Source organism: Hyaena hyaena, unplaced genomic scaffold, assembly GCF_003009895.1.
Source record: "Hyaena hyaena isolate Hyena2069 unplaced genomic scaffold, ASM300989v1 scaffold_483, whole genome shotgun sequence".
Classification (NCBI taxonomy): Eukaryota; Metazoa; Chordata; class Mammalia; order Carnivora; family Hyaenidae; genus Hyaena; species Hyaena hyaena.
In genome coordinates this window covers 287506-306590 of record NW_024081117.1, presented here as the reverse complement: position 1 = coordinate 306590, position 19085 = coordinate 287506, and the positions used below count along the sequence as shown (strand labels likewise).

Sequence of the window (19085 nt, the reverse complement as noted above, 5' to 3'; positions counted from 1 at the left end):
AATGCCTGTCTTTTTTTTAAAAAAATTTTTATAGTTTATTTTTCAGACAGAGAGAGATAGAGCATGAATGGGGGAGGGGCAGAGAGAGGGAGACACAGAATCTGAGGCAGGCTCCAATCTCTGGGCTGTCAGCAGAAGCTGATGCGGGGTTTGAACCCACGAACTGTGAGATCTGACCTGAGCTGAAGTCAGATGCTTAACCGACTGAGCCACCCAGGCGCCCCCACAATGCCTGTCTTAGTTAGCGGCATATTTCTAATATCTTGCACAATGCCTACCACATCTATTAGGTACTTGAATGCATGCTGGCTGAATGAATTAATTAAGTTATACTCCATGCTCACAAAACTTTCAAAAGGAAACATCCAGAGACATCTAATAAAAGGAACATTTTATTTGGAGAGAACTTGATCATTATTTTATCTTCATTTTCCATTAAGGCAGTAACAATCTTCCTGGTGGCAGGTGGGGGAGAATCATCTGAGGCTACATTAAGTTCAGTCAAAGATAAAGCCAACCACTTTGTGTTCAGATGCAGCAGAAATAGAGATTATGGGCTGGGAGAAGCCACATATTGGCTTCTCAACCCGCTGCCAAGGAACAGATCCAGGGGTGAAGCATTTCAATTGCTTTGAAAAATGGCTAAGTTCCGTGACATGCCATTCCATAATGAAGATACCTCGGTGATGAGCCTTTTCACCATGATGGAGGGACTCTAGTGTTGGTTCACAGTACTCTGTGCCTTTTTAGCCTTCAGTATTTTTTCATGGAAATTGTATAATCTATTAGGGCTGCTCAAATTCACACCGTTCCTCTGGTTTTGTTTCAGAATTCTTTAAATGTCACATCCTGAGCAGAGGATGGCGCTGTTCATTGGCACATATTGGCCCCTTGAGCTTGGGGGTGGCAAAAAGTTTCTACAGTACCAAAAAAGTAAACGTTGATAGTATGGCCTTGCAGCAATCAGATACACTAAGATCTAAGAGCAAATGAGAGCAGAGCTGAATAGTTAGCCATACCACAGGCAGCACCTCTGTGGGTGGGGATAGAGGCTTTGCTATGGCTCTACACTTCCCCCTAGTGGTTTCATGCTCAATTACACCCTCCTTGGATGTAACCTGTCTATACAGAGTTAACAGTCTTTCTGAAGGCACAGTATTGAAGATGTTAGACCCGGTGTGAGCCCAAATTCTAGAGTTAAAACCAGAAGCTTCCTATTGGTTAGCAAAACCAAAACTTACGACATTTGGGACTCTAGTTCTGAGGAAAGGTTCTGATGATGTTTTACTTCTGCAGGTCTCCAGAGACTCTTGAGACCCCGCTCCCCCCGCCCCCCCCAACTGCCTGACTGGTTTGTCAGATGCTCCAAATGGCCCAGACATGAGGATGGGCAGCAAAGGCAGGCCATGGAGAAGGCGTGGTTTGGAAAGAGTGTAGAGCAAAGCGAGAGGAGACAGAGTGTAGGAGAAAGGGAACGGAGGGTGAGGCTTGTAACAGATCAAATGCTGGCTTCCAGAAACAGACTTTATGGACTGGTTTGATGACTTCCCCCCTCCTGGTTCTCACCTTGAACAAAAAAAGCAGCCAAATTAAGCCAGTTTGAAGTATTGTTAAAATTAATAACACTGCAGCTTCTCTATGTGACTAATAGCAAAAGCATGAAGGATGACTAGAAGATAAGTTTTTTTCTCTAGATTTTCAAAGAAGCAATAAATTCAATAATAAAAAAATATTTGTAAGAGGTTGGGTTTTTCTTTTTTTGCAAAGAATTAAGCATTTCCTTTAAATACAGGACAGGATACCTGACTGAACAAATATACACTTTTGGAATCCTCTATCATGTCACCAAGTTGAAAACTTTGGAATGGCTTGAATCGTCCCCCTGCTTCTTACAGGTACCCCGTACTCAGCAATCAGGAATGTGTGCGTCACCTCCCCTCTGGGCCTTACACCTTCTTCATTCCTTTCCCCATGAGGCAAGCAAACACTGTCATGACCATTTTGGGATTCACTTCAACCAGGTCTTCTGGAAGGGCATACACTCTCGCTCCGATTTTTCGGGCCATAGAGATGGCATACCTAAAAGGGAGAAAAGAAGAAGAATGAGGGGAGCCTGAGAAACAAAGGATGAAGGGGATCCTGTAGGATCATAGTTACAGTCATTCCACATACTCCATACCACACACCACATGCCACACACCACATACTATCAGGACTCATTCCGGGGATAGCTGGAGCCAGTCACTGGCATCCTTCCACTTTTGTAAGCAAATCTTGGCTCAACAAAGCTCCGGACTCTATCAGGCTTTCTGTCTCAACTCATGATAATTCCAAAATTTATTTGTCCTTAGACCTCCCTAGCTCCCGCCACTTCTGATGCCTTCGTCACGAGTAGTCTCTTGGGCTGCAGAGCAGCAGAAAAGGTCATAGAGCTGAACAAGAACGTGTCCTGAGAGAAGTCTGCAGATCACATTTCAACGACAGAAACATTTTTACAAGGGAAAAATGAGGGGAGATGCACCTGTAATACTTTGATATCACACATCAATTTTATTATTTGTCCCGTTCCAATCCTTGCCCACATAGGCAGGCATTTATTTATGTCACTATATATAACACCATATATAACACTACAATAGCCAGAGTTTGATATTACACATTTTTCACATAAAATTATCATAGCTCCATTGGAACATTTTGGTCTATTTATAATTATAGGAAGATAATTTTTATGTTATAATCTATTTTCAAATGAGCCCACACTATTACCTGGAAACTCTTTTATTCACCTCATAGATTACCTAGTAACCTCTTACAACAACTACTCCAGATTCTCCATTCTACGCAAGGCCCCATTATGCTCTCTGCCTATAAACTAACTTTACTCTTACTCTATTGATCACATTAAATTAAGAGCATCAGGCAGGAGTAGTCCTCATTTTTTCTCCTTGCTCATTTCTGGATCACTACCTCTACATTAATTATCAATGAAACAAAAATGTATTTTTCTATTATAGAACACAGAGGGAAATTGTTGAGAAATTAGAAATAAGAGCTTCAAAAATCATGCAAATCTCACCACCGTAACATAACCATTTTTAGCATTTTGTAGAATTCCTTTTACCCATTTTTCTAAGTAATTCTGTATCATGTCCTTAGAGAAGAGTGCTTGGGATTCTGGGCTCTGAAGTCAGACTTTGAACCTCAGCTGGACCACTTAGTAATCGTAAGACCCTGGGTTCTGTAAGCTAACTTAAGGTACTTCAAATTCCTTAAACCTAATCATATTCCCCTTTAAAAACTAGGTCTAAGTCTTTTGTTTTTCCCCCTTGAGTCTTCACACATATTCTTCCCTCTACCTGGAGTATTCTTTCTGCCTCCTTCCCCTGTGTACCCTCCGTCTTTCTTACTAGTCTCCTCAATTCATCTCATCTTAGATGTTACTTGCTCTGTAGAGCTTTGTTTCCTTTCCTGTCCCCTCCATAGCACCCTGTAGCCCCCCAACCCCATCTTTTATAACTACCATTCATAATTCTAGCATACAAGGAACATAGGACCTCCACTTTCCCAAACTGTGAAAAGAAGCATACTATTGAGGTTATGAATAAATAGGGCTGCTGCTATTCAACTTGTTAATTCTGGAACTCTGTGATGGGTTGAATTGTGCCTCTCCCCTCCCCCCAAAGATATATGGAAGCTCTATTCCCTAGTACTCAGATTATGTCCTTATTTAGGAAGAAAGTTGTTTTGGATGTAATTAGTTAAGATGAGGTCATGCTGGAGTAGAGTGGGGCCCTAATCCACTATGACAAGAGACCTTAAGAGAAGAGACACAGACATGCACACAGAAGGAAGACAGCCACATAGAGTCATAGACACAAAGGGAAGATCATGTGACGATGGAAGCAGAGGCTGGAGTGATTCATCTACGAGCCAGGACCGCTGGCCATCACCAGAAGCGAGGAGAGAGGCATGGGACAGACCCTCCCTCACAGCCTCAGAAGGAACCACCCCTGCAGACATCTCAGTCTTGTCCTTCCAGCCTCCACAACTGGGAGGGAATACATTTCTGTTGTTTTAAGCTGCCCTGTTTGTGGTATTTGGTTGTGACAGCCATTGGAAACTGATACAACCTGTTCTAAGAAAGGCACTACTCCAGAGGACAGGTCAGCAAACTTTCCATAAAAACTCAGAAAGTACATAGTTTAGGCTTTGTGGGCTTTGTTGCAACTACTCAACTCTGCCCTTCTAGCAGGGAAGCAGCTACAGAATATATATAAATGAATAGGCATGGCTATGCCAATAAAACTTTATTTATAAAAGCAGACAACATATCAAATTTGGCTCACAGACTGTTGTGCGCTGACCCTCACTCTCAAGGAGCTGCCCTCAAGCTGGTAAAGACTCTAGTCTTCAACCCCACCTCCACCCATACATATCCACAGGGTGGATGTTTATATTTGGGCCTGCCATGTACTCTATTTAGAAAGTCTCCCATAGATTATAATTAGGAAATTGGTTTTAAGAAATTATAGACTTGCTTCTTGTTGTTCTTGGTCTTGTCCCCCTGCTAATACTAGGACTCTAAAGCTGCTATTGTACAATATCTAAAATAATGACGATGGGACACAGTAAGTAATGAGAAAAAGCATCAACGGTGCAATAAACTGTGCAAAGCCACAAACAATAGACTTTAAAGCTATCCAGTTGCCAACTGGGTCCCCCCTACTGCCTGGCCTCACATTTGTTTACGTACTTTGCATTGTTGAGTTTTTCTTCATCATTCAGGTTTTCCGTCTTCAGAAGGTCATAGTTAATGGAACCTGGTTGAATGGCATCAATGAGATCCAGAACAGGCAGACTTGTGCTAATCTTCGGGTCCTGCGCAGAGAGAAAGAGTTGGTTTATCAGTACGCCCCCAAGTTACTTCCATTCAGCTCAAGGGAAGTGGCTGGTTCTTTCCTCTTAAGTAGGAAATGTATACAGCCTGGTGTGGGAAATGCCACAGTGTTCCACACAGTGTTTCAAGTCAACTGTAGTTTCTGTAGGGGCGTTACCAACTTCCTGGTGCCTCGCTAAAATGAGGAAACCCAAAGTCTGCCAATAGGCAGGGAGACCTTCTCAAATAGTGAATGGGAAGAAGTTTGTATTACATCCCAGAAGTGACTGGCAGGGATCGTAATGAGGGCCCCGCTGCGCAGGAGTTTCAGAGGACGCTCCTTTCTTGGAGAACTCTGGCAAAGAATAGAGTCCGTAGGTCTAAGTAGGTGGTTGTGGCAGCTGGGTGACTGAATGCAATGACAGTCACTAGCACTGGTCAGTGCCTCATTGTTTGCCCAGAACTTTCTCGTAGGCTACCTCACGTGTCACCGTAAGCCTGAGATATAGGCGTCTCATCTTAATCTATAGTGAGTGAAGAGAGTTTCGGAGGTTAAGTGCCTCTCTGATAAGTAGTAGAACCGGGACCTGAACCTAGGAACTTGGATGTAAATCCTGGGCTCTTTCTCTGGCACTGTGAAACGCTGTGATTTTCAGGCCTAGAGCCATGAAGGCTCCCATCTGCTCTCCCCTGTCCTGGGGACCTGTGAGCACATGTGGAGAGGCAGCTGGCCATCACCATCGGAGCACAGTCAGATCCAAACACTGCACACATTGTGGGTCCACAACAGAATAAATTCTTTTTTCGTAATGTTTATTTTTATTTTTAATTTGAGAGAGGTTGACAGCATGAGTGGGGTAGGTGCAGAGAGAGAGAGAGAGACAGAGGATCCAAAGTGGGCTCTGTGCTGACAGCAGACAGCATAATATGGGGCTTGAACTCAAAAACTGTGAGATCATGACCTGAGCCAAAACTGGATGCTTAACTGACTGAGCCACACAGACGCCCCTCAAAATAAATTCTTAGCACGAGACAAGCTACAGGACCCTTGCAAGATGCTAAGTCTCTAGAATTGGTCCTTTGGATAAGACAGAGAATGATATTTTAAAAAATATAATGGGTCCATTTTTATTTACCCCTTGGTAACATGAGAACTACCACAAAAGTAAATCAATATGTAATCACAGTCTAATTTCCAACGTTAGCCTGAGCCTTGCTGAACAGCTGCAAGGGAAGCAAAATGGAAGGGTTTGAGTTTGGGCATCTCTCCTGCTTTCTGCCACCATCTTGTCAGTGCTGATGTGCAGAGATGGCCAGCAACTAGCGGCATTCACAGATGAGGAGGGGACCAGGACTATTTCTAAAATGGTTAATCAAGAGTGAATTGTGTTCATTTTTAAAAGGTTTCACTTAATTGGAATGTGAGGCTAATCTGACTTTTTCTGTGTGTGTGTGTGTGTGTGTGTGTGTGTGTGTGTTTACTTAATCAATTCTATAATGACTTGGTGAGAAGACAGGAGAAAATTAGCCCAGAGCAACACAAGGAGCAAATGAGCTGTCAAACATTCCAATGAGTAAGTCCCACGAGAAGGCTCCAGAAGCCACAGGGTGACCTAGTGGGCCTCCGAGGGAGGTAGCTGTTTTACAGAGAGATTGCACTTCTGGGCTAACGACCCAATCTCCACCCAATTCCTGCATAGTAATGGTTAAGTGACCTAGAGATGCACACTGCTCTGTAACCTCGCCCTGCAGGTAAAGGTGCATTCCACTCACTGATGGATCATCCCCTGCAATGATTAGCTGTAACCTCTATTCCCTGAGCTCGTTTCCTTACCTATTAAGTGAGGAAAACAGTAAAGCTGCCTTCACAACGTCTGTCAGATGATACGAGACATAAACAAGGAGCGCCTGCTACTCAGGGCACATTCCATACTGAGTGTGCTCCCAAATTTGGCCTGTTGTCTGCTTTTATAAATAAAGTTTTATTGGAACACAGCCATGCCCATTCATTTATATATTTTTCCATAGCTGCTTCCTTGCCACAATAGCCGAGTCCAGTAACTCTGACAAAGCCTGCCTTTCCAAGCCTTTTTTGTTAGACCTTGTTCATGCCTCTCACCAGCCTCTGCTCCTACCTCTATTCAGCTCTCCAGATGGAAGGGTAAGCCGTTATCTGTGATGAACTCACAGGGAGTGGGCACTCCTTCTAGAGCACAACTCAGAAATACTTCCTACTCTTTTCGGTGGGGTGAAATTTTAATGTTTTTTTCCTGATTTTGAAGCAGAAGACCGAATCATGACAAACCACCTCAGCAATCCTATTAATACAAATTCTGAAGGGGTCCCCTGCCCTAACTTCTGACCTTTAAACCAAAAAAAACACAGTTAAGACGGCCCAGACATTATGACACGAATCAGGTGCACAAGTCCCTAGAGGAAGGATCCAACTAATGTATGAAACGCGAGTTAAGAAATTTAATAAAATGTAATGCTGTTTTTAATAAAAATAGGATTTGGCTACAAGTACACAACTACTTTTCTCTGGAAAAATATCACACGGGGAGATCTTTTGGCATTTTACATTTCACCATCATTATGATAATAATCTGAATTGTGGAGCCGTGCACATTTAAAAAATACTATATTTTATGTTACTTTGGAAGAAACATGCCTAAAATAAGGTGCTAAAACGATAGATTTTTAAAATAAATTATTTCAGTAGAAAGTGACAAGAAATTTGTCAATGAAACAGCCCATGACCATCAAAACAATAATGGGCCATTCAAGCAAAATCAAAATTGGAGGGGGAAGCCTCAGATACCTCACACTGAAGGTCACTTTAAAATGGAGTGAAAACAATAAAGATTAGCATAGAGCTCAGGTGGCTGTGAGCAGTAGACTAAGATTTTTACCTTGAAACTGGAGATGGATGAACTTTTCTCCGCTTCCTTCAATGTTTCATTCACCCAGTTGACAATAATGTCATCATTGACCTTCTGCCCGCCTCCAATTTCTTCAAGAATATTCAGTGTGTACCTGAAAAAAAAATCAAGAATGATTTCTGGAGAAAAGTTGCTAGGGAATTCAATAACTCAGAAAGTAGCCAGGGTAGAAATGTTCTTTTCTGGCTAGTTTATGCCTCAGCAGGTAGCCCAGATACTGTTAGGTTTGTGGGAAAAAAAATAAATTAAAATAACAACAATATGTTCCTTTTAGGATAACTTAAAGTGTAGCTTAATCACTGTTATGGTGAGATGCAGAACAAATATGGCCTTCTAAGCACTGTCATTGCTCTGGGTAGGAAGAGAAAGCAGAAGAGAAGAGACGGAAAGGAAAACAAAGCAAAGGATTCAAAACAGTGACATGCTTCTTAACATAAAAATAGACGAACAATTCAACGTTTAAAAAAAAAAACCCCACAGGGCCAACATAATAAGGAAAAAATATAAAAGAGTCTCCTTCTATCATAAAAGAAATATTAGGAATACATGGACTAAAGTTAATCTCTAGTCTGAGCATAAGAATCACCCTAGACACATACTATTATGAGAACTGAGTTTTGGGAGGATTAAAAAGTTGCTTCAAACTCTAGGAAATGAGAGACTGGAGGGGAAGGTGCAATAAATAAAATGACTTCCTCCCACAGAACCCAAGGGGAAGGTCAAGATGAGAAATGCTTAGTCTGGGCCCAGAGATAGGATCAAATGCTGAGGAATTAGTGGATACAAATGGGATAAGTCTAGGTAGCTTTTGAAAATAATCCTCTTATAATAAGGCCCTAGTTTTGATCAGTTCATAAAGATGATGGTTTCTGGTATACCTGGCTTCTTGTTTCCTGAGAGTGAGCAGGGAGATTGAGTTATGAGCATTTACTGTAACACTTAGGAATTTCTGCCTGGTGAACGTGGTAAGAGAAGTAGATGAACTCATGCTTCATCGGGTCATGTCTATATGCAGCCTCATGGGACAAAGTGAGTTCATCTGCTGGAGGCTCTACTCATCTCAGGGATGTATTCTCACTTTCCCTTGTCAGGAGGCCCATACTGCTTTGTTGACAGGGTAGGGACCAAGGGCATAAAGATTTTGAGTTAAAAAGCCATCTAGGGGTGCCTGGGTGGCTCAGTAGGTTAAGCGGCCAACGTCAGCTCAGGTCATGATCTCACAGTTTGTGGGTTTGAGCCCCGTGTCAGGCTCTGTGACACAGATTCTGTGTCTCCCTCTGTCTCTGACCTTCCCCTGCTCACGCTGTCTCTCTCTCTCTCAGAAATAAAAAACATTAAAAAAATTTAAAAAAGAATAAAATAAAAAATAAAAAGCCATCTAAACCCAGCAGATTCAAGAAAAGCTCTTTACCTCCCCCTAGAACTGCCTACAAGAATGTAGATAGAGGGCCTGCTCCGGGAAGAGAGCTGTCCCATAGATAATTGCTTGCATTATTCTCTGAACTAGGTGCGGTAGGCAGGGAGGTACGAAGCAAGTCCTATTCGCTCAAAGTCCTCCATGTCCATTGTTTATGAGAGGCCCACCAAACATTTGTTTACCAAACATTCACTTTTTTTCACCTTTCTGCAAATTGCGTTCTTCCCTTTGAAGTCCCAGACCCCTGACCCCGTCTCCTTATTTCTGAAGGATGTATATACCTCATTTTGCCTGACCATCTTTGGAATTTCCATGTCTGTGTGGATTCCTGTTCACACAAAATCAAATTTGATTTTCTCCTATTAAGCAGTCTCATATTAATTTGGTTCTCAGGCAGGCTAGAAGGGTTTCGAAAGGCAGAGGAAATGGTTTCCCCCTGCCAACACCCTAAAGTGGACAGAAGCTAGGGAAGGAAGTGGTACACACAGGCTCACCTCTATACAAAAGTCTATCTGTGCAAACACAAATAGCCAGCCACCAAGGAACAAGGAAACTTAGAGACGTGCAGAAAATCATGGAGGCAGCTGACTGCAGTCAGGGGTCTGAGTATGGCCCCTCGTGGTGACACAGAGTTCTGCTGAGTACAAAATTGCCTTTCCCCCACCTCAAGGAAGGTGTAGCTGTTTAAGTGGAATCATATACCCACCTGGAAGTAAAAATGGTAAAAAGAAAGGACAGAATTAGGTCGGAGTCTCAATTCTGGACAGTCCACAGAGTACTAATTGTAGATTCAAAATTTAAAACAAAAATCAATTTGGCCCATGTCAACCTAGGATTTTCCTTGGCAGGAAGATAATCACTCCACGCCATCAAACATATTTGATGTTGAACTGGAACCTCTGGACAGGATCCCAGTATCACTGGTGTTTGCAAACTGTGCGGTGCTGAAAAGCCCTCTGTTACAGTGAAAGGGTGCCGTGAGCTCTTGCTCCAGCCACTGCCTAATTCAACAAAAGAGGATTGATGAAGGGGGCATGTGCAGCGCTGGAGGGTCTGTGATGATTATTCGCTTGCTTTTCTGCCTTCCAAGGCTTGTTTGATTTACTTAACTTCTGACCCAGAGGGACAAACCGTGGTGTTTTGTTTTGCAAGGACCTATCCCAAATTCACTATCCATGGCCTGTTTGATTTGGGGTGAATTCCTCATTTGCCTGCCTCTTTGTTCATTTGCTGGAGTCTGTCATTGCTGTCTGCTATCAGCTTACTTCTATCCAGCTTTTGTCTCCAAATTTATACACACACTATTTGCCAGCTTTCTAATCTGAGTACGATTTCCAGGCTACTGAAGGGGAAAGGGAGGTTTAAGCACAGGTCTCTCATTTGTTCTTGGGGGGGGTGGGGGGGGTAATGACATGCCATTTATTGGCCAGATAAATGACCAAATTAGCACATCTGTGCAATCCGATGAAATAAATTCCAGCTAGAACTAGCTCTAAATTGAACAGATCTGTTAACGTGCAGCACACAGAGAAAAAAAAAATCCCTTCTGGTGGCATTTACATAATTATCAGTCATTTCATCGCCTTCAACAGTAATGCATTTGTCTGTTCACTTTCTTATATGCACCATGCTGTAGTAAATGCTTATGAGAAATGTGACTTATTAACCAAGTGGGGACAGCAGCTGCAGTCTAGATCTTATCACATATATACCAGCCATAAAGTATGGCATGGGGCCACATTTCTATAAGATGTACAGAACAAAGATGCTATTACAAGGTGATTTTCAGGTATTATGAAATTCAAAATGGCCTGAGTATTTTTTTATCATTAAAACAGAAAATATAAAAGATTATTTCATATTCAAACCCAAAAGTTAACTTAACCATAGCAGCTAAAAAGACTTTTGCTTTGGTTTTTAAAGCAATCAGGGCACCTGGGTGGCTTAGTGGGTTAAGCGTCCAACTTTGGCTCAGGCCATGATATCATGGTTCAGGAGTTCGAACCCCATGTCAGGCTCTACGCTGACAGCCTGCTTGGGATTCTGTCTCCCTCTCTCTCTGCCCCTCCTCTGCTCACTCTCTGTCTCTCTCTCTCTCTCAAAATAAATAAATAAATAAATAAATAAATAAATAAATAAAACATTAAAAAAATAAATAAAGCAATCAGCAGCTGAAGCCAGTCTATTACAAATTAAAAACACACATGAAAGGTAATAGAAAATAAGTCACACATGTTTCTGAAAATATGCTGGTAGGGCAGCCCTGGGGCACTTTCAGTGATGTTTTAAATGCATGCAGCAAAATAAAAGATGTAGCTGATGTTTCTTTAGTTCTGAAGTCTTCTGTGCCAGAAAAGCCTTGCAACACCTGCCTTAAAATTTCAAGGAGACCTCAGTTTAGAGATGGGTGGTTGAGCACTATACCCGGTAAAGCAAGTGAGAATCAGGTAGTGAACTCCATTATGATCATTACTGATTATACAACATCACCTGCAAACACTGACATACTTTGAGGACCATTAAGAATATCAGGACCTACAGACGGTGGCTTGGGAATAAAGCCAGAGTGCCTAGAGACACATGCCTCGTCTTTGTCATTCACTTGTTAGACATAATGTAATGTGACATGTGGTCTCTGGAACTTCCTTCCAGGTAGAAAATGAATTTAGTCATAGTAACATAGATTCTAATTAAGGGATGTAAGATTTCTGCCTGGTCAAGGCTATCAGTAGAGGGGAAAAGTGTGAAGCATTTAAAAGTAAACTGTTTTATACTTACAGATTTGCTCTCTTAAATTCTTCCTAGGCTCATGATTTTGTACCAAAAATTGTTTACTTTTATGATAATTTATTTTCTACTTATATATCATATTCTGCCTTGTTGCCACATGGTTCTCACATTGATCAGGTTTATATTAAACTCTAAAAGGTATCTAAAATTATCTTGTGAAGAACTAGCAGGAAATTCTGCTTCTTTTTTTGTACATTTTCTTTTTTTTGCTTTTTTAAATTATTTTTTATTAATTTAATTTTTTTTAATTTAAAAATATGGAATGCCTCACGAACTTGCATGTCATCCTTGCACAGGGACCATGCTATTCTTCTCTGTATCGTTCCAATTTTAGTGTATGTGCTGCCGAAGCGAGCACAGGAAATTCTGCTTCTGGCCATGATGTGGTGACAGGGACCAGATTTACTCTTTTGCCTTAAACATCCAAACACAATGAAAAACATATAAAACAATGTTGCTCAGACACTGGACAATAGGAAGCACAAAACAGTCATTCTTGAAATTAGGAAGGTAAATCTGGCGAGCCCTACGATTGTCCCAGCTTATTGCATGTAGTTTCCAGGCTGCAGTGCAGGGAGAGAGAACCCAAGCAGAGCACCAGCAGTCCCTCTGAGTTGAGAGGACAGGACTGACAACTCAAGGAAGCCAAGGTGCCTGGAGCAGAGTATCATAGAGGAGAGAGCTGCCTGGAAAGCAAAGAGTCATCTAGAAAGAAAGCTCCAGACATTTTCAGAGTGTTTGACACAAGTCTTTAGCTGAGTAAAGTGAGTAAACTCAGCACATGTGTGAGAGAAAACTACCAAAGACTGGGACCAGAGCTGTCAGAAGCGAATGGGCAGAATGATTCTTGGGACTCACACAGCACTGTAACTAATGTGGTTCCCACCAGCTGGAGTGTCAAAACCCTCATGATACATGGAGCATCAAGTTCAGTACTCAGAGGGGATTATCTCAGTATGGAGAGACAAAATTAGCTCAAAACTAAGTGAACTTAAAAGTTAGGCTCAAAAGGATCAAACTGCATTTAAGTAACTTAACTGCATCCTGGGACAAAATATAAGAATATTTAAAGGCAAACAGATATATCCAGCACATAGCAAGGTGAAATTCACAACGCTTCACACACAATAAAAAATTAGTAGGCATGCAAAGAAGCAGTGAAGTATGACCTATAATGAAGACAAAAATCAATCAATAGAAACAGACCCATAAAAAAATCACTATAATTATGTTCTATATGTAGAGAAAAGAGATTCAGGAGATGCTGAAAAGACCCTACTCAAATTTTTATACATGTAAACTATAATGTCTGAGATTTAAAAAACTATATATACTGGATGGAATTAATGTAAAATTAGACACTGCAGAAGAAGAGCTTAGTGAACTTGAAGACAAAGCAATAGAAATTATCCCAAATGAAACATACTGTGGAAAAATGAAAACAGAGGGGGGAAATGAATAGAGTATCAATAAACCCAGGGACAACTTCAAATGACCAAATAGGTGTGGACTTGGAGTTACCCAAAAACAAACTGGACTGGGTGGTACAGGAAACATATTTGAGGAGATAAAAGCCAAAAGTTTTCCACATTTGATTTAAACTATAAACTCTCAGTTTCAAGAAGTTCAACAAACCTCAAGCCCATTATACCAAAAGCCCATTATAATCAACTTGCTTAAAACCAGTGATAAGGAGAAAATCTGAAAATATGCCACAGAAAAAAGACAGTATATCAAAGGAATGAAGATAAGAATAACAGATTTATCACTGGAAACAATGCAAGCCAGAAGACAAAGAACGTTATTTTTAAAGTACCAAAAGAAAAAAAAAACTATCAACCTAGAATTCCACACTCACAGAAAATATCTTTCAAAACTGAAAATGAAATAAAGACTTTTTAGGCATCTGGAGGCTGAAATGCATCCTCACCAGTGGATGTACATATTAGAAATATTTCAGATAGAAAGTAAACTAAATCAGATGGAAATATAGATCAACACCATGGAAAGAAAAGCACCAGAAATGGCAAAGGTGTAAGTAAGTATAGCACATTTTCCCCTTATTGTGAAAGCCTCTTTAAAAGATAATTGACTTATTTATATAAATCAAAAATATTGGACAAAGATATGTCATGCCAACATTAATCAAGAGAAAGCTGGAGTAGCTATATTAACATCAGGAAAAGTAGATTTCAAAGAAAAGAATATTATCAGGAGTAAACAAGGTCATGCCATGATGAGAAAGGGGTAACTCATTAAAATGACAAGCCATCTAAAATATTTAGTAATCTAATAACAGAGTTTCAAAATACCTTAAAGAAAATTTAAAGACTTGAAAGGAAAAAAATGACAGGGAAATAACAAAGCACCCCTTTGGTTTTAAGTTTAGCTTAAAATAAAATAGGAAAAAAATAACAGGAAAATAAAAATTGGGAAAATAACAGGAAAAAAAAATAGGAAATTTTAAAAAATACTCCTTTGGTTTTAAGTTTAGCTTACAACGTAGTTTTGCTGGTTTATATCACATTCCTGAAAATGTGCTCATATTTTTCCAGGTCGATAAGATACCCAAAAAAAAGCCACTTCCCTGATACATTACCTTCTCATTAACTGCCATATCAAGGCTAATGTTAGAGTACGATTTCCTTCATTGAGATCTTGTCCACCGATGCCAACCAGAGAAAACTTAGCTTGATTCTTCCCCAGCTCCACTGCGTAGTTACAATTCTCAAGCTGTTAAGGAGCAAGAAGGAACGCATTCTAATGCCATAATCTCTATGGTCAGAAATACCAGATGAGATAACTTTTAAAAAAGACACAAAATGAAATAAATATCATCAGACTGAATGGTCTCTCACGTCTTGTCTGGTTCTGCAATTCTAGGATTCTAATCAGTCAAAGTATTTGCCATCTTTTCTTCCCTAGAACCCCTTGTGTCCACCAAAAAATATTTCTAGTGTGCTCCAAGTGCAAAACCAAAATGAATTCATTATTATGAATACTGTCATGGCTATATCACACCACAGAAATAGAGGGCCACGCCCAGTTACCTGTCCATACTATTCCTAGAACAGCTGAATTTGTGGAGGCCGACATGGAAAATCCAGATCCTCCATCTTACACGCACATAATGGCTGACGTGTGGGACAGGTATTCCCATGGCTACGCTTGGATCGTAAAGAGCCAGAGAGACAAGAGACGGTGAGAAATATTTGTGCCAACCCCATTGCTGTTTTTATGAAACAAAGTGTCCCCACAGTTCTTTGTATAAGTCAAACTGTCTGTATAAAGCTCTAATTCTTTAGGAATTAGAATAAGGATCCTGCTGGTGGAAAAGCAACCCTGTAGTTCTGCTCGCTCTAATTATCTTAATTAGAATTTTTACATCATAATGTTTAAAGACATCCGACATGGAATTATAAATAAGTAATCAACTGAAATAATGGACTCACTTTAATGAAACTATTCAGGCTTCTGATTGCTGTACTATAATTTAATCCTTGGATAAACATTACTTATGTAAGTATTCACAGGGTGCTCCTGCAGGCTTATGGCTTAACCTGCCTGTTGGAACATCAAAGAGTCATTGTTTACCTTCTTCATGTTGCCTCCCAGTTTGGGGTATGGTGGTTTGTTTACTCTGTTCCAATCAACAGGGACTTTAATCTTTTCATAGAGCTGGAAGATGACCAGGGCATCTGATAAGTCACTGAACAAAAACAAACAGAAAAGAATTCTCAGGTCGCCACCATTTATTAAGGGCCTGCAGTGGGCAGGTACTTCTTTATACATCAGCACAAGGGATATTTGCGATAACCTGGCAAAATTGGTATTAGCAGCTCCATCTGTAGAGGTGAAGAAACTCTTGACTCAGAGAAACTGAAGAAACTTCCTCAAGGTCTCTCCCAAGTGTGACTGCTTATGTTCCCATAAGCCAGAACACGCTGCCTCCAGGAAAAGAAATATGGCTTCAACAAATAGCATGGGAGACCAAATCCCATACACTTAACTTTTTTGTTTGTTTTGCCTGCTCATGAGCAGATCGCAGGCTTACAATATGTAGTAAATCTGTCTGTTTGCTGGATTCTGATTTTTCTACTGGACACACAGCAAGGATGGTCAATGGAAGTGAGTTTCTCAGCTGAAGACACAACACGGGCAGCTCCATTTGGTATTATTCCCCTTCTCATCAAGATGCACACATTTGGGGAAGAGAGTTGCACGCCATAGAGGTATCTGAAATCCCAGGGATCTTTCAAGGTCTCAGTTCTCACGTTAAAGATGAGTCCCTACATGGGGCGCCTGGGTGGCTCAGTCAGTTAAGTGTCAAACTCTTGATTTAGGCTCAGGTCATGATCTCACAGTTCATGAGTTCTGGCCCCATGATGGACTCTGCAGTGGCAGCGTGGGGCTTACTTGGGATACTCTTTCTCTTTCTCTCTCTCCCTCTTTCTCTGCTCCTTTCCCTCTCATTCTTGCTCTCTCTCAAAATAAATAAGTAAACTTCAAAAAAAAAGATCTGTATGTTTAAAAAGAAGGGATGAGTCCCTACATATTCTCACCTGTACAAATGATTGACTCGAGGGTTAACGCCCAAGGAATTCATCCAGTTCCTAAATGTCCGTTCTTCTCTCGTCTCACCTAAATTAATAAAGACCCATTATCTTTCAGGCCCCTAAAAAAATAGGCATTTTTCATGATCAAAGTTTCACTAAAGAGGTTATACTAAAAACTAGACGAAGAATGAAAAAATTAATTCAATAAACCTTAATAGATTTGGATGACACTTGTGCTGTGTTAATTCTTTTCTCTATTCCAATTCAGTGACTGTTTCTGTAGCATCTATTAGTGTATGAGCTCCTGTCCGGAGAAGTGGTTCAGAGTTGGTGCTTAAAAGGCTAACATTCTTTCAAGGACAAGACTTCTAGGCATCAGAGTGAGATCATGCAAGCTAGAGAGCCAGCATAGGAGGTAAATATATTTGCTATTTGAGTTCAGATAGGAGAGAGAATAATGTGGGCTAAATTTGGAGGGAGTGGAATTTGAGCCTCACCTTACAGGACTAGTCAAATCTGGACCTCAAAGAGGAAAGGGGAGAGGATTTGAGGGAATGGTAAGTGGTGGGGAGAGGAGACAGGGTAAATAGGAACACAAAGGGAGCGAGAGGCAAGGTCTGTGTTAAGACCATTAGGGACTCGTTTTTCAGGGATCTGTGTTATACATGGAGATAAGGCTGTCGAGCAGCTGGAACCAGAATCGGGGATCTCTGATTGCCAGCTACCAGATTTGGGTTGATATATTAAACAATGCCAGCCATTATGGGCTCTCTTTTTTATTACTATAATAAATTCCTGAGCAAGGCAGAGATATAATGATGGCGGTACTGTGATGTGCCTGGCAGCAGTGTGCGAAATTACTGAAAGGCAACGTGCATTTAAATTAAACACGCAGAGGGGAAAGCGTGTGCCACTGGCACATGGGTACATTCAAGTGCCTGATAAATGGAGAGACAGGCCCCTAAGACCTATTGAAATGATTGGTGTATGATTTAATAAGAGCCCAGAAAGCAGTAAGGAAAAATAACAATCTGAAAGCCATTCTGCAAGAAGAACTATTAGTATTTTACTAATTCAGTAGACTTAGAGGCGAAGAGGAAAATATCAAAGCAGAATCCAGGGTTGTGATGACTGAAGAAAAAAGTGGTATGAGTAGTGAAAATGGAGAATTTCTAAGGGAGAGCGGGGAGATGGTAGCAAGATGGGGATGCATGTTGCAGGGTGGGGGTGGGGTGGAGGCAGACAGGATAAATTCTGCTTTGTGTTTGCTGAATTCCAAGTGATGGCAGAGGAACCAAATGGGGATGTTCGAGAGGCAGCTGGAAGTGGGTGATTAGAGGGCTTGATGTATATACTTGGTAATCAACAAAACGCCTGGACCCCTGACCACAATTTATCAAATGATTCAAAGGCACCACTGTTGGAATACAGATTGATTTTGCACATCCAGCTTGGGTAAGGCATTGCAGAAAAAGAAAAATCGAGATTTTAAATCTAGATTTCCTTTCTTTGGTTGGATTCATTTCATATCAATTTTGTCTTGAATTTTTTTGTCTCAATATTGAAACTAATTCACGACAGGGAAAAGGACCCGACTACAGCTACATGCTTTTTGTTTGATCTTAGGGCACTAATCCCCAAGTTCCAACTGTTAGAGATTCTGCCTCAAAACTTTACTCTTCCCCACCCTACCCCCAAATCCAATTTGAAGTAACAAAACAAAAACCCCACTAAGCACCTCTTAGCATTAAGTTAAATATTTTTAGATGATGAGTGGCTGCAATCTCTTGCCTCCAGGAATTAACACTCAGTCCATTAAGTACATAAATTAGGTTTTTGGAACTCAGGATTTATTTCATCTGATAATTAAATGCATTGTCTTCCCTAAAACATTTAATTCTGATAATGGATGAAGCCTATGTATAATGGACATGATATAATGGTATTTGATTATTCCTGCTAGGCTGTAATTGACTTGATTAATCTATTTATTCTCTTTGTTATATACCAGAGAATTGCTGACCTGTTTGCAAATCTTCCCCACTGTGTGAGGGATTTACATTTGCTTAGCAGGTAATTTCAAACTGCCCTTGAATTAGAATTGTGAATGCCTTTACGAACCTATAAGCAACAGGTTTCCAATTACCTTCAAGAGCCCCCCAGTCGATGTCCTGGTTCTCTGGTTTGTGCAGGGCAGGGTATCTGTTAAAGAGGTTGGCAATGAAAGCCAAGTTCAACTTGGGGTTGCCTCGAACAACATCTGTGGCTGTGACAAATTGCCGGCAGCCCAGCCTCTCTGCCTGCTGCAGCATGCACTCTGCTCTCTGGATGTCGTCCTTCTCCTGTAATGATGAAGGTCAGGTCAAGGTTGGGTCAAGGCTCTCCATGCACAAAGTAGGCAGGGTAACATGAAAAAGGAATGGGAACCATACTGAAGTCCTCAGTGCATAACCTCAGAGAGACACTTAACCATAGCATACTGTTACTTACGGTTGCCTAAA

General features: G+C 40.9%; 1 protein-coding gene and 1 non-coding gene across 2 annotated transcripts in view; both read right to left on the bottom strand.

The window, feature by feature from the left end:
- Window positions 1-374: 374 nt before the first annotated feature.
- Window positions 375-19085, bottom strand: part of LCP1 (lymphocyte cytosolic protein 1) — a 54407-nt gene continuing 35696 nt past the window's right edge. The window contains exons 10-16 of the mRNA XM_039254371.1: window positions 18731-18926; window positions 16591-16669; window positions 15623-15737; window positions 14628-14761; window positions 7792-7915; window positions 4757-4881; window positions 375-2079 (exon numbers count right to left, since the gene is read on the bottom strand). Of these exons, the coding sequence (XP_039110302.1) occupies window positions 1947-2079; window positions 4757-4881; window positions 7792-7915; window positions 14628-14761; window positions 15623-15737; window positions 16591-16669; window positions 18731-18926 (906 nt within the window). The 3' untranslated portion in view covers window positions 375-1946. The remainder of the gene's footprint in view (window positions 2080-4756; window positions 4882-7791; window positions 7916-14627; window positions 14762-15622; window positions 15738-16590; window positions 16670-18730; window positions 18927-19085) is intronic.
- LOC120246750 lies at window positions 12280-12386 on the bottom strand. Its single transcript, XR_005532125.1, has one exon. It is a non-coding gene; the product is annotated as a U6 spliceosomal RNA (small nuclear RNA).